Raw genomic sequence first — 15,579 nt, forward strand, 5'->3', positions numbered from 1 at the left:
ATGGGCGGATCGACATCTTATGAATATACATAATTTTATTTAGTTTTTAGTTTTTACCAACTCATGAATGGAAACTTTTTTTTTTGGGCAGAAGCTGGATAATGTGTCATCGTGAATTCATTAAGATTTTAAGACAGCCTTGCATTTATTTTCATTGAGGAAACAGAAGTCTTTTATCAACAAAAGGGCAGAAAGATCAATAAGAGACAGAAATAGAAAAAATGTTTTATTAAAATCGTGATCTATCAGCGCTTTATCGCTACAACGTATTTACAATTCAAATGCTAAGTACCTATTATAGGATACTTTTTATGGAATGTCAAATATTATCTGTAAAACGTGTATCATTAATCATAATTATTATTCATCTGTTTCAAAATAGTCATAGATGTAAATGTGCTCTATTTTCGGTGTAAAATGAAGACTAATTTTTTAAAGAAATCTTTATTCTCTCATAAATGATGAAAACAAAGCTTTAAGTAGAAGAATTAGTTGTAAGATAGAAATGAATTCAATACGTAAAACATTCATAATATGAAAAAAATAGAGCAAATTTAAATCTACAGCTATGTTCAGACAGTATAGTAGTTATATCTGTGTGATGTTACAACTTACAAGTATTTTTAAATATTATTCCATTAACATTTTATACAGTCATGATTTAAAATACGAAATATCTAGCTGATTCTAAACGAAAACAACACATCTTATCACTAGTAAAATAAAAATTCACACTAAATTAATTATAAAACTTATTTAATAATCTCCTAAAATAAACACATTTGAAAAAATACTTTTGACTGTTTTTTTTGCATATTATATAAATGACAATTACATAGACTATTTTATATTTTTAGTATTATTTCATTGAATCGGAAAAGTTCATTGTGAATAAGAAAATTTGATGTAAGTACAAAACTGCAATAATAAATTTATGTCTAATATGAGAAATTTCAAATACGATACTGAATAATAATTAACATCTCATTGTATCAATATATTTTAGATATAACAGGGCATCATCAATATAAATGATGCAAAATACATAATAAATATTCCCTTATATCTATTGGGTACAAATTACGAATTAAAATTATTGCTTATCATAATAATTATTGCTCGTTTCTACGAATACGTTTATTATAATTTTTTTATTTGAAGAAATTGATATCGATTTGACAATTACTATAACGAAAAAAAATTGTCAAAATTTTTTTTGATTGACAAAAAATGTTTGTAAACAACAATAAAATAAAGCATCTTTTGATAGAGCAAAAACTTCACAATCAATATGCTGTTAACTAAACTTCAAACACATTTTTTTTAGGTTTCTTTTTATATTTGCTCTCTCTGTACTTTTTCTGAATCAAAATTCAATAAAACACCAATTTACATAAATGCTGTAAAAAACAGTTAACTCAATATCATAGAAATATGTAAATGCTTCAATTTTACACACTTGTTTGATAAACATACATCATTTACTAAAATTTACGAAATTCATTTTAACGAATGTTGCCCGATTCGTTTTTCCACATATTTTCAATCCTCTTTAAATTTTTTATCACTCTTTTAAAACCACAAACAAAAAAACCAAATACATTTTACATAATCAATTGTTAAAAAAAATATTGTTACAATGAGTTATTAATATGATTTCATAAAAGAACTAAGAGCGATGCTTGTTACGGTTTATTGACTGAATGAAACGTTTCCCCCACCACTCCTCTAGATTGAACGGCCTGAAGTTAGCCAGTTGTCTCGGCGGCATCTCTATATAGTATTTCGCGTCATCACTACCTCTTTCTAGTTCGCGCGTTACCTGTAACAGTATAAAACATAATTGAAAAGTTATTATTAATAGCAAGTACAGGAAATGGAAATAAAGATCTACCTGTATTTTTATTACCACTTTTTTATATACAGTGGAATCCGTTTATAATGACATTGAAGGGAAATTTCAAACACGTTATAATAAACGGACTTCATACAAAGCATTTTGTAGAAATTAAACAATCTCCTGTTTTTGTTAGTATTTAGTACAGAGAAACAAAATAGAAATGCCTACACATTGAGACTCGAAACAAACAAAAAAAACTGTTGTCGGATATCACATAATTTTCCCAAGCAGAAAAGTGTTTATAGTGTTAGAATTCATTTCGGTCAGTATAACCGGACAATTCATTAAAAATTGGTCACAATAAACGACATGTCACTATAAATGAAGTCATTATAACTGACTTTAATGAAGAATTTTATATGAAAACCAAACTTTGCTGTGTAATACATCATAATAAGCGGTGGTCAATATAACTGGAGTCATAATAAAAGAATTCTACTGTATTATCATGTCTGATGTCATGTCAAAACAGCAGTAATTTTTAAGCTATTACATAGCTTCTATCGCTACAAAAAAGTGTGGGAAATGAGCCTGCATATTTATTCCTACTTGAAATAACTATGGTATAAGTTTAAGCTTAAGAGGTGTAATTCAACACAACTGAAAACTAAAAAGTAGGAAGAGAAAGTAGATGATTTATGGCACACTATTATATATCTAAAATTTTGTTCTTTATCAAGTAGGTTATCAAAACAAAGGATTTTATTATATTATTTAAATTTATCAAAAGTACAATTCCTTTACTTTGTGATAAAAATGTATCAAAAATGCAATTCCTTTAATTTTTTATGTGTTAAATATTACCTTATTCCAAGAGTCATAAATATAATTAATGAGATCATCGTGTTGAGAACAATTATTGTTGATGTTGTTATTATTTGCGTGAATGTTGACTGTTGTCTGCGCAGGTGGGCTGAGTCGGGCTCCATTGTGACCATTACCATTGTGACGTTTGTTACCAATGTGTGGAAGAGATCTTGGTCCACTGTTCACGTAATTTGACCTGTAATTATTTTTATGATAAATTACATTACATTATAGGCATAATATGCTTTGAAGATACTATTACATACATAGTTAATTATTAAGTTTTTTTTATTTATGGTAATTGTTAGTAGATTTGCTATTAATAAGATATTTTACGAAATAAAACTAAAAATAAAATAAAATAAACGTTTGTGTTTATAAATAAAACACTACATATACATTTACACATTTTGTATATTCTATTTTCAGATAAGCAGTGTGATAATAACATAAACAAGTACATAGTAAAGATAACGACAATAACTATATTTCAGCTAGCGCAAAAATAATAGTGATACGGTGATAATGCGGAAGTTATTGTTTGTATGAAATTTCTACACGGTAAAATATTTACGGGATTAGGCCGTTGACATAACAAAATCGATAATTCAATTACATAGAACTTACTCAAACAAAACAGGTAAACGTTATAAAATATCCTTTCACATTATGTTTGTTAGAAGAAAATACAAAACAATAGGACAACAAAGCATGTTCGACCATACATACCTAATATTTCGATCCATTATTGAATTATGATAATTCGAAGTATTCCGTAACAAAAACTATTTTTTATTCTACAACTACGTACACCTTTTCATAAGAGGAAACTTATTCTAATTAAAATTACGAAAGCAATTCGTTATTAAACAAAAAATATTAAAATAAATACACAGGACGCCACATAATCGGACAACACAAAACATCAATTTCATACGTAGCACTGTCAAAGTGACAATTCAATAACAGCTGCTGATTACTACGGCATTGGATTGGTTGTTTCAATTCAGTGTTGAAAATTGATTTGTAGATTTTGTCAAGTATCACTTTTTAGCCAATGAAATTTGAAGATTTTGACCAATAACAGTTAAAGAAATCAAACTAACCGAAGTCTTTTTTTTTTGCTTTTTTAAATTAATGTTGCTAGTACTTATTATGTTGATAAAAAAGCTTTTATAATAGGCATGACGAAAGATTTTCAAAACCTCTTCCATAGTGTGTGTATACGTTTATTAAACAAGAAAAACCCTATATTTCGCTAATATACTTAAATTTAACGAAGATAAAAGCCATTTTTCAAAAAATATTTATTAACTGTGCTAAAACAGCTCACAGGTGTCATGGCGTAGGCGTGACGTCACTCTTACGTAAATACGTAATTATCTGTATGCATAGCGAAGTAAAATTAAACAAATATTTAATTACTTATAAAGTGTTATAGAATCTAATTTCAAAGTTTATAAGTGGTGTGCAGTATTGCAATGTGAATCTACATAAAAATTGTAATACCCAAAAAAAGTGTTAGTAATTGTTTAAAGTGAGAAAATAATATGAAATGATTGTATAAATTTGACGCAGAGAAACCCGAACCACATATTCGTGAATTCGCAATTATATTTCTGTTCTGAGTCGATAAAGCATGCGTGAAAAAATAGAAAATAAATAAAAATGCGTATTCTCAGCATATTCATAACAACAAAATACACATGCCGCGAAGTTGTTGTGAGTTGTTTACGTAGACGTGACGTCACGCGTGTTTTAGTCAAAATGGCCGACTGCAGAATTTCAATGTTTTATTTTATTGATAATCTCATTAATCTTAATGTTTTTAATATTTCTAAGTCACTATTTTTAATTTATATAGTATACATATTCCCTTAAAAACACTAATTCGAACATTTATGGATACTGTCGTCATGCCTATTAAAAAGCTTTTTTAGCATCATGCTCCAGTTTAAGAAAAATTATAATAACTATATATTCTTCTTTTATTCATGAATTCATGACACGAAAATAACCCTTTGTGAGCGAATAATACCTGAATTTTTAATAACTTATCTTTATAATAATTTTATAGAGTTAGCAAATCACATTAATAATTACATGCTATATCATCTGTTGTCATATGCTTATATCATTTGTTGAATTGAATGTTGATATTAGCCTCATTAGCTGTCAATGTCAATTTTCAAATGACATTTTGATTTAAAAAAAAATTGTGATACGGCTTCTCCCAAATAGTTCGTCCCTAATTCAGTTTTTTTTTATATAAACATTATAATATATTTCTTAACTCAACAGTTATTACTAATGTAAAAACATTAAAAATAACAGAAACAAAATGTCTACCAAAATCGGTTTTGACGAGTTACGGGTCAAATACAAGGTACAACATAACCTCGCTCAATTATTTATATTTTTATTTTACCGTGTTATTTTGTATTTTTTACTTATCTTGTAATTGTTTTCAGGATGTGTTGTCTAAAGCGTTCTCAACGAGCAATATTGACCTGCTCGATTCTTTTTCAAAGAAAGCAAATGAAACTGATAGAAAAGCAGCAATGGATCAAGCATTTCGGGACAAACTGTTAGAATTGTTAGTCGAGGATTCAACAACGCTTGAAAATTACGTCAATTTCTGTATAGAATCATGTAGGCGACAGATGATTACGCCAACAATGCCTGTAGTCCTTTTAGGTGATATATTTGATGCTCTTACATTGAATAAATGCGAACAAATGTTTACCTACGTCGAAAACGGAGTAAATATCTGGCGAGAAGAGCTGTTCTTTGGCGCGTGTAAAAATAATTTGTTACGAATGTGCAATGATTTGTTAAGAAGATTGTCTCGGTCCCAAAACACTGTGTTTTGTGGGAGAATATTATTGTTTTTGGCTAAATTCTTCCCATTCTCGGAACGTTCTGGGCTGAATATTGTATCAGAGTTTAATCTGGAGAACATAACAGAGTTTGGTGGTGATAATTCAAGCACTTTAAAGGATGTTTTGGATGATGAAATGGTGATTGAAGATGATAAGAACAAACTGACTATAGATTATAATTTATACTGTAGATTTTGGAGCTTGCAAGAGTTCTTCAGAAACCCAAACACTTGTTATAACAAAATACAATGGAAAACCTTTGTTGCAGTGAGTAACAATTACATTTTATTTATTATTCTAAAACTACATTTATTAAGAAAAATTTTGGCTTGTTATACACATAACATAATAATGACTTACTCTATATTCCATCCTTGGTTATAATTTGTCTAATTTCAATAAATTATTTCAGCATTCCGGCAGTGTTTTATCAGCGTTCTCATCTTACAAACTAGAAGCAATAGAGCTGCAAAAATCAAAGTTAAACAGATTAAAAACAATCAATACAGATGTTGAAATGAAAGAGAGTAAGGAACAACATTATTTCGCCAAGTTCTTGACGAATCAAAAGCTATTGGAATTACAATTGTCGGATTCCAATTTTAGAAGATGTGTTCTCATACAGTTCCTGATTTTATTCCAGTATTTGACGTCTAGTGTTAAGTTTAAATTGTAAGTACTGTATACATTTTATCAAGTATAGTTTTTTTATGTCAACTAAATAACTTTGATGTACTGTTATTTGAATTATATTACATAATAAATTAGCTTGAATTCATATGTATTAAGAAAAGCTGGCCAATGCTAATATTACATTTATTTTGGAAACATTTAGTGTTTGTCATTGTCTCTTTATTGTATTTTTAATCTTCAGTAATAATATAATTACCACACTACATTCAAAGAAATAGTTTGTCTAGAATGTTATAATTTTTTACATGTTTTATCTATAGAGAATCTCAAGAACTGAAAACTGATCAATCAGAATGGGTGCAAGAAACGACAAATTTAATTTACAAATTGCTCAGTGAAACTCCGCCTGATGGTAAATGTTTTGTGGAGTGCGTTAAAAGTATATTGAAAAGGGAGGAACATTGGAATAGTTGGAAAAATGATGGGTGTCCAGGTATTTGTTTATTTTTATAACTATTAGTTTGATTTGGATTTTTTTATATATGTCTCTTACAATAACTGTTTCTTTGTCATGGTTTATTCAATACTGGAGTAAGATGCATTCATTTCCACTTTAAATTGCTTACGTGTATAAAAAAAGAACTATTTTTGATACACAAACTCTTTTAAGAAATTGTCCAATGAATTAAAATATTTTTGTGATCCAGAACATAATAAAATAGACATTAAACATATTCACTTTTTCTTGTATAGAATTCCAAAAACCAAAACCACCTGTCCAAGCGGAATCCACAGAGGAAGTAAGAAGAGTTAAAAAACGCAGGAGACCAGTTGGTGATATTATTAAAGAATATGAAAGTCAAAAGAAACATTTCATGGGAAAGTATGTGTTCAAAACAATGTATAAAATGCTTATATATTTCATAATACTTATTAAAGTGAAACTTTTATTACATCGTCTCAAACTTTTTGGTCTGTGTAGCGCATGTCGCGTGTATCGCGGCTGCCGAGTAGGTATACCTACTCGGCACGCGACATGCGCTATACAAAGCAGTGTTCGGAACCGTTCGAACAGTTTCACTTTTACCGTGGTTTCATAAAACCACACAACTTTTTTTAATAATATATTTCTCTTTTTTGCAGTACTGAGCTAACAAAATTATGGAATCTATGCCCTGATAACCTGGCAGCTTGTCGAACTAAGGAGAGAGATTTCATGCCATCCCTGGGTAAGATGGAAAATTATTACATAATATTAAAAATGGTTAAAAAACAGGAAATTAATTGCTATTAAATTGTCATTTGTATTACTAAACAGGAATATTAATTTGTTAATCATTATTTAAGTCAAAAAAATTATAAAAACATACTTTTAATTTTTGGGGGTATGTATTTGATTTTATTTTTTATTTCTTGTAGGTATTTGAATAAATAAGTTTGTTTTGTAGTGTTATATATCAACTAGCTTCCGCCCACGACTTTGTACGTGCATCCCCGTTTTTCCCCGTTCCCGCAAGAATTTCGGGAAATCCTTTCTTAGCGGATGCCTACGTCCTCACATCTACCTGCATGCCAAATTTCAGCCCGATACGTCCAGTGGTTTGGGCTGTGCGTTGATAGATCACTATATCAGTCACCTTTGAGTTTTATATATATATATAGATTATGACATATAATTTTTGGAAACTTTTTGGATATTTATTCCTATACTTACATGCAAGAAGCTTATATCTAATACACTGGAGATTTCAGTATGAACATTAACTTGTAACAAGAAAATATGACGTTGAATGACGCCTGTATGTTTTTTATCCCTTTCACACCCACTTGCTAAGTTAGGTTAATGTTCAATCTCTAGTGTATTAGATATAAGCTTCTTGCTTACATGTAAATATATTGTAGAATCGTACATGCTATCTGGGGGTGAGAGCGGTGAGGCGGGTCGTGCGGGGTGGGGCTGGCGCGCGTTACGGCTGTTGGCCCGGCGCTCACCACACTTCTTTGTGCACACCAATAATCCCATTGGAAGACTGCCTGATTATCTTGATGATATGGTAAGCGTTTTACCAAATAATAATCATTAATGTCTTTTATAACACAGTTAGTAGAATAAGAGCGTATACGCACTATGCGGGTAGCCGCATTGCGGGTAGCCGTCCGGCTGACCGCAAGCACAATTATGTACGTAATATTCATTTCTATGCGCACTGCGATGCGGCTACCGCAGACCGCACAGTGCGCATAGAAATGAATATTCCGTACATAATTGTGCTTGCGGTCAGCCGGACGGCTACCCGCAATGCGGCTACCCGCATAGTGCGTATACGCTCGAGATTAAAATGTCGAAGTAGAATGTACCTTCTATATTGTATTGTATGTAATTTAAGTCATAATTGCAGGTTGTGTGTGTTTTGTTGTCAAATAAAATTTATTTACATTATATTGCCAAATAAATAAATTTTATATTTTTTATAATTATAAAATACATACATATTTTGATATTTAATCTTTTCACGACTGTTTTGTCTATGTCACTAAATTAATTCTAGTTGTATATTGATGAAGAATTTTGAATTCTACGGTTTACGTAATAAGGATTATATTCGCAGGTAAAACGTATCTCGCGTGAAGTTGCCGCGAACGCAGCTGCGAGCAACTCTAATGGGGATGCTAATGTGAACAATGATAAAAATATTAAACAGGTAAAATATATTCTTAAAAATTAAATAACTTAAGCATTATACATTTTTAAAGAATAGTAAAAATTTGATCACGAGACGGGATTCGAACCCGCGTCCTGCGCCAATCCGTTCCGCTGGGAATTGTCCTAGCGGAATCTCGCAAGTGCGCATCGGCCCGATTCCTTGATCGATTTATTTTACCAGAAATAAAAAATGGCTTAAATACTAGTGAATAAAATTTTTAAAATCTTACATGTAAATATACAAATCAAGTTCCAAAAAACCATAATAATTAAAACCAATATGTACCTATTTTATCTTGTACAGGAGGCAAATGATGAAGATATAACTGAAGAGCAGATTGAAGCAGACCTCATAAAGGAAGGCGATGCAAATGATATTGAGCAGGTAAATATTTATATGTTTTGAGTTTATCTATACAAGATAAAATTAAATCGTTTTTTTAATTTTTCATGGACATTGATCTTAACACAACCTCAACCTAACATAATTTTTCAAATTCCTGATAATAAGTTAGAAAGTTATATGCAAGAAAGTTATATACAATTAAGTTTACATTAACAAACCATTTAGTTCTTATTTATTAACGGCATATATTTTTAACCATACCTGAATAGTGAATACCAGAATATAGATCATTAAAAATTAAATTCTTTCTTTTGTTTTCTATCTCTTTCTCTCCAGGTACCAGATTCAACTCACATAAACGACGACGACGACAAAATTACACGTGCCCGTCTCACAATGATAACCGAAACCCAATTAGACGCTGTGTCCAAAAAACTAACAGATTGGAAGAAATTAGCCGTAAAACTTGACTACAAACCCGACGAGATAGAGTACTTCGAAACAGAGAACGCGACAGATGAAGCGAGAGCCAAAAATATGCTCAAATTGTGGTTCGATGATGATGAAGACGCCTCTGTAGAGAACTTACTCTATATTATGGAAGGCCTAGAACTGGTTGAGGCGTGTGAAGCGCTGAAAAACACAAAATGACGTTGGAAGATGCGGGGCAAATACCAGTCGAAGTGATTTGGGCCCTATTTGTATAGCAATAGAGCTGTATATTGAACTTTTGAAATAAAGTTTGAGTTTGAAAAAAAGGAAATTGTGAATGGATTTTGTGGTAAAACCAAGAAGCTTATATCTAATACACTGGAGATTTCAGTATGAACTAACTAACTACCTAGGTGTGAAAGGGATAAAAAAACATACAGGCGTCATTCAACGTCATATTTTCTTGTTACAAGTTAATGTTCATACTGAAATCTCTAAATTGTTCTGATGTCGTGTTGTTTATGGAAACAGACTGTAATCATGAATTTGAAGTACAACTTGTGTAAATTGGGATTGTGGTTGTAAAAAGTTTACTTGGAAAGTTTCCTTGTAAGAGTTAAAATCATTTCTGCTGTGGTTATATGAGCTTGTGTATTGACATAACTGATAACATAAGTGTTTAGGGAAAATTTCCTAATAAGTAAAATCGTCGAACATAACATTATCCATCGTGATTTTAGTAGTTTTGGTTTAAAAACTTAAAAGCATTATAAAAAGATTTGTTCATGTAAAACTACTAAACGGCAGATAAATTAAAAATCTGTTCAATAACTGGTTTTGCATATAGGCAAGTATAGTCAGCTTTTTCCAATAAATTCTTATATTATGAAGATTGAATATGTATATCTAATTGTAGAGTCGTTATTCTCACTGCCATGTAACATAGCATATACTATATATATTATATTACAGTAATTACTTACATTTACGATTTATCGACTTTTTGTATCGAAAGCGAAGTGAAGACGGAACGATTATGAAAACATTCATTTACAACCGAATTATAAAAAATGTAAAATTACAATATTGTTACACATTCGTAATATTTAAGATGAGCTTTATTTGGATTAGTACGAATAATATAGGTCGTAAATAAGATTTTGAATAAATAATTCAACAAGTTTCAAGAGTTTTATTTTTAACACATCTTTCATCATATCCTTAAATGTTATAATAGTCATAGAGTTTGGAAGAATCACAGAAGTTTTAAATTTAAATTTTCTGAGACTTGAAGAAAAAGTATTTAAGGCAATAAGATTCGAGCTCTAAAGCTGTAAAAATTCTACAATAAAAGTATATTTAAATCATTGGAGACGACGGACGCTAAAGCAAACATTTGATAAAATCCCATTCATAAGAATCAAACTTCTAACCATAATCCTCACAAAATGTGGAAAGTGCTTGAGCAAACTCTAGCTCTAAGATAAATTTTCAACATGAATTTCCGTCGGAAACTCATTTGGTTCAGATTTATAAAACCATTAAACAATGTCGGCCGATCCGAAATTATAACTTGCACGTCTTTCCTCATAGCGGCTGACTCACGGTGTGCCCAAAACAGAACTTATTACATACAAACATACACGCTACCGTCGAATCACACAATTATAGCTCAAAGCACCTTGTAATAAGGCTCATAATCGTCGAAGCGTTAGCTTGGCAAATGAATATAACAACCACTATATCTTGAGCCGCTTACACTAACTCTTCTGTAAAACTGTGGGGGATATCGCCGCTATGCAGGGTGCGTTGCAGATCAATGTAATCTGGCCACATTTCAGCACCGCCGCGATGTTTACAGAATCGCGGAATAGTCGCTGCACCGAATTTAGTTCGTAACGTATACGTCAATGGGTAGACGAGGCTTAGGTAGTGCTCGAGCGGTCGATCTTAAAATATTTATATTTTTATGATTCGATACCCGACTAGATATTTTTATATTAAAAATATACGGCACCGGGCGTGACGTGCGTGCGCAGGAGTCGCTTTATCCGAATTTGTGGATTGTACAAATTTTACTGTAAGTAGAAATGTGTTTGTGTGTGTGTGATTTCCTGTAAATTCTAAAAATATGCACGTATAATTCAATAATGTTGTAGCTATTTCAATTGTAAACAATTGCTAAAGGAGGAGGTGGTGATGAAAATAAAGATATGAGAAGTAAAATGTATTTAGTTATTAATTGAATATTTTTAAAGAAAAATTACTGTCTTACACTGGGGTAGATCCCTTTAAAAATAATAAAAAGTGCAAAAAAATCGCAGTCGGATGAAACCCATTAGAAAAGGAGGGGAATATGATGAAAATTAAAGGAAAAATAAATTACGGTCAATCCGAGTTCGGGAAGTGGGAGGGGGGAGCTCTTAAGAGAAAAAAATGGTTTCTCTCGATTTCCGACAAAACTACAAGTCCTACGGAAAAAAGTTCAATGGCAAAGTTGTAGGTAATAAAAAAATCTACAACTTTTGTATTGACAATTTTTTCACATAACCTCAAAATTTAGGTGAAAAATTCAAAAAACCAACTTTTTGGTTTTTTATTTTTAACTACTTCAAAATTTTTTTTTTTCTACGACATTTGGTAGAAACTTGCTTTATTATGTCCCAAATACACTGTAATTTATTTGATTGAAAATATTTATTTTTTCGCCTTATTTTGAATTAATACCAAAAAAACAACCTAATTTTCAATCGAAAAGTCACCCGTCAAAATATCAGCTTTTTTCAAAAACTTTGGGAGCCTTTTATTCATCAAAATCTCTACTTTTATATGGTGTAAAAAAAATAAACCTTACCATAGTAAATGTTCTCAGGAAATGCTTACAAACAGTGTCATAATTAGCTTTTACTAAATCAGGCACACTTCTCGAACTCTATATCTTCTCTTGTATCGGCTTTTCGGTAATATTTCAAAAGAAAAAAAATTATCTGTTCTAAGTATAATATTTTACAGCATATTCAAAAGCAAAATGATGTCGATAAAAACATTTCAGGTAGTTTGAGAAGTGTGCCTGATTTAGTAAAAGCTCATTTTCACACTGTTTGTATGCATTTTCTGAGAACATTTACTATGGTAATGTTTATTTTTTTTTACACCATATGAAAGTAGAGATTTCAATGAATAAAAGGCTCCCAAAGTTTTTGAAAAAAGCTGATATTTTGACGGGTGACTTTTCGATTGAAAATTAGGTTGTTTTTTTGGTATTAATTCAAAATAAGGCGAAAAAATAAATATTTTCAGTCAAATAAATTACAGTGTATTTGGGACATAATAAAGCAAGTTTCCACCAAATTTCGTAGAAAAAAAATAAATTTTGAAGTAGATAAAAATAAAAAACCAAAAACTTGGTTTTTTGAATTTTTCACCTAAATTTTGAGGTTATGTGAAAAAATTGTCAATACAAAAGTTGTAGATCTTTTTATTATCTACAACTTTGCCATTGAACTTTTTTCCGTAGGACTTGTAGTTTTGTCGGAAATCAAGAGAAACCATTTTTTTCTCTTAAAAGCTCCCCCCTCCCTTTTCCCGAACTCGGATTGACCGTAATTTATTTTTCCTTTAATTTTCATCATATTCCCCTCCTTTTCTAATGGGTTTCATCCGACTGCGATTTTTTTTTGTTTCAAAAATTATCTACTCTAGTCTATCTCTACATTATTCTCACATAAACTTGTTTAAATAAAGGAAAGTGTAACGGACAAGTTTTTCAGTTGACACACCTAGTAACAACATTTCGTACCTACTGCTACTGAAAACTAGAATATTTTTAATGTAGCATGTTTAATGGGTACGCGAATGCCTAACTACATAAAATTTTTATGACTATAATATAATCTCACTGGCTAAATAATCGTTACAAATATTCATAAGTTCTTGTATACCTACTGGAAACTATTTTAAAGAAAATAATTGTACTTAATAATTTAAGAAATATTATTATTTTTAATTAAACAAATACCTGAAAAGAATTAAATAATTGAAAAAAAAATAACTAATATTTTGAAGACTGGCAATTTACGCGCGCATTCAATAAATCAGCAACCGAAAATTTGGCATGATTCATGAAAACTGCTTTACATGAAGCGGGAAACGGATATAGATCTTTATTAACGCACTTAACTTACCTTTTAAATTTAATTTAATTTAATTATTATTCCTTTCATGCCGAATGAATTTAATTCTCTGTTATGAATAAATGAATGAAAAATAAATGTGCCCCATAAGGACAATTTTAAGTTTAATAAAGTTTTAAGCATAGAATAAACGATACAACTTGTTTTTATTTATTATCATTTAAATCTTTTATCAAGAAAGTGTGATCACGTAGTATGTACCTACTAGATATTCTATTTGAAAAATAATGAATAGGCTTGATAGTAGAAAGAAAAAAGTTTATACCACAGATCAGAAAAAAACAGTCCTCTGTTCTGTGCTATATACAATGAGAAGTGCATGGAGCATGAAGCTAACCTATAAATTAAAACCGTCGTATTTTATAGTAAAATCACGACTTAGTTTTAAATGCTGATAGAGTGCACTAGTAAATAGTTAATGGTCGTGTAAAACGAACAGTGTCATAATAATCAATGGCCATGTCGTGTACCTACTATAAAATGTGATTAAGGGGATTACTATGGTCAAAACCGAAAAACACCTTATACATATTGAATTTTGTTGAGGAAACTGTTGGTACGATTGTGTTAAAAAAAATATATGTGATACTCAAGGATATAATTAACAAAGTGTATTGTTTACTTTTCATTTTAGAACGGCCTAAACATAAAAAAAAATACATACAAATCAACCCCTTTTTGAACATAAAACGCATTTTGTTAGGAAAACGGCTACATATTTATACATGAAATTTATATCAAAAAATATCTTATGATATTTGTAATAACTTGTATTGTTTATTTTTTCAATTTTCATTATTATCGTTAAATTATCAAATAAAATATCGAAATTATAGTAAAACCCACATAAAACCTCACCTCTTTTGCATATTTTCGTCGAAAGTTGACGGTGTCAGTTCGACTCGGACGGGGGACTGTACGTGCGGTTTTTTTTGCAAAATAACGCTAAAAATGTCCGAATTGAATGTTTTGTTAAATTAAACTAGATTGTAATAGGTATTTACATGAGCAGTTCATGAAATGAAGGTTTAAAATAAGTATGTAAAGATATAAAAATCTGTTTGTAAATTAGTTTTGTTTTTGAAAGGCGTCATTGAATTATATCCAGTGTCGATAATTTTTGACAGTAAAATATTATCAGAAAACACAATTACCTATAATAAAACAGTAACTAGACTTTCCCTGTGCCTTGAATATTAAAAAAAAAAGATTAATTGCTGTTCTATCGTATATTTTGCGTCCAAAACAATTAGGCCGGCAGATACTGACACAAAATTTTGGGTCATTTGTAACAGGATGGCGGTTCTACAGGGGTCTTAGTACGCAATGAAAAAAAGAAAAATGATGGTCAGAACAGTGGTACCGGCAGACTAGTCGCGTGGGCTTAAGTCGAACTCATCGGATAAATTACGGAAGTCTAACGATTTGTAACACATTAGTTTTAGGATTTACCGATAGCCCATAAAAAGAAGTAGGCGGTAGTGTCATGCCATGCTTTTCCGGTGTGATTTAGAGCCCACAATACCGACGTGAATGCTTTGATTTAAAAAAAAATTAACCATTTGTACCAGGCTAATTTTTGCACAGGTAATCATCGTCCAGTAGCCATGTACGAAAATCGCCATGCCATACTTTTCAGACAGTTCCAAATGGTCGCCATACCGCCGAAAATCAGCAATATT

At 30.6% G+C, this 15,579-nt stretch overlaps 2 protein-coding genes across 2 annotated transcripts; one reads left to right on the top strand and one right to left on the bottom strand.

Annotated features, from left to right (window-relative positions):
* Positions 1-213: 213 nt before the first annotated feature.
* Positions 214-3,642, bottom strand: LOC149904187 (uncharacterized). Its single transcript, XM_090108144.1, has 3 exons — positions 3,437-3,642; positions 2,705-2,903; positions 214-1,822 (listed from the first exon to the last, which is right to left on the bottom strand). The coding sequence occupies exons 1-3, from the start codon at positions 3,451-3,453 to the stop codon at positions 1,670-1,672; spliced, it is 369 nt and encodes a 122-aa protein (XP_089964270.1). The 5' UTR covers positions 3,454-3,642; the 3' UTR covers positions 214-1,669.
* Positions 3,643-4,962: 1,320 nt separating this feature from the next.
* On the top strand, positions 4,963-10,886 carry Hpr1 (THO complex 1-like protein Hpr1). Its single transcript, XM_090108000.1, has 10 exons — positions 4,963-5,093; positions 5,179-5,856; positions 6,002-6,261; positions 6,543-6,715; positions 6,976-7,105; positions 7,366-7,451; positions 8,125-8,276; positions 8,832-8,924; positions 9,231-9,311; positions 9,609-10,886. Exons 1-10 carry the CDS (start codon positions 5,049-5,051, stop codon positions 9,921-9,923), a joined length of 2,013 nt encoding a protein of 670 aa, XP_089964126.1. The 5' UTR covers positions 4,963-5,048; the 3' UTR covers positions 9,924-10,886.
* Positions 10,887-15,579: the final 4,693 nt, after the last annotated feature.

Source organism: Colias eurytheme, chromosome 12 (assembly GCF_061535395.1).
Source record: "Colias eurytheme isolate Ceu_HAF_F1 chromosome 12, ilColEury1 Martin Lab GWU primary, whole genome shotgun sequence".
Lineage (NCBI taxonomy): Eukaryota > Metazoa > Arthropoda > Insecta > Lepidoptera > Pieridae > Colias > Colias eurytheme.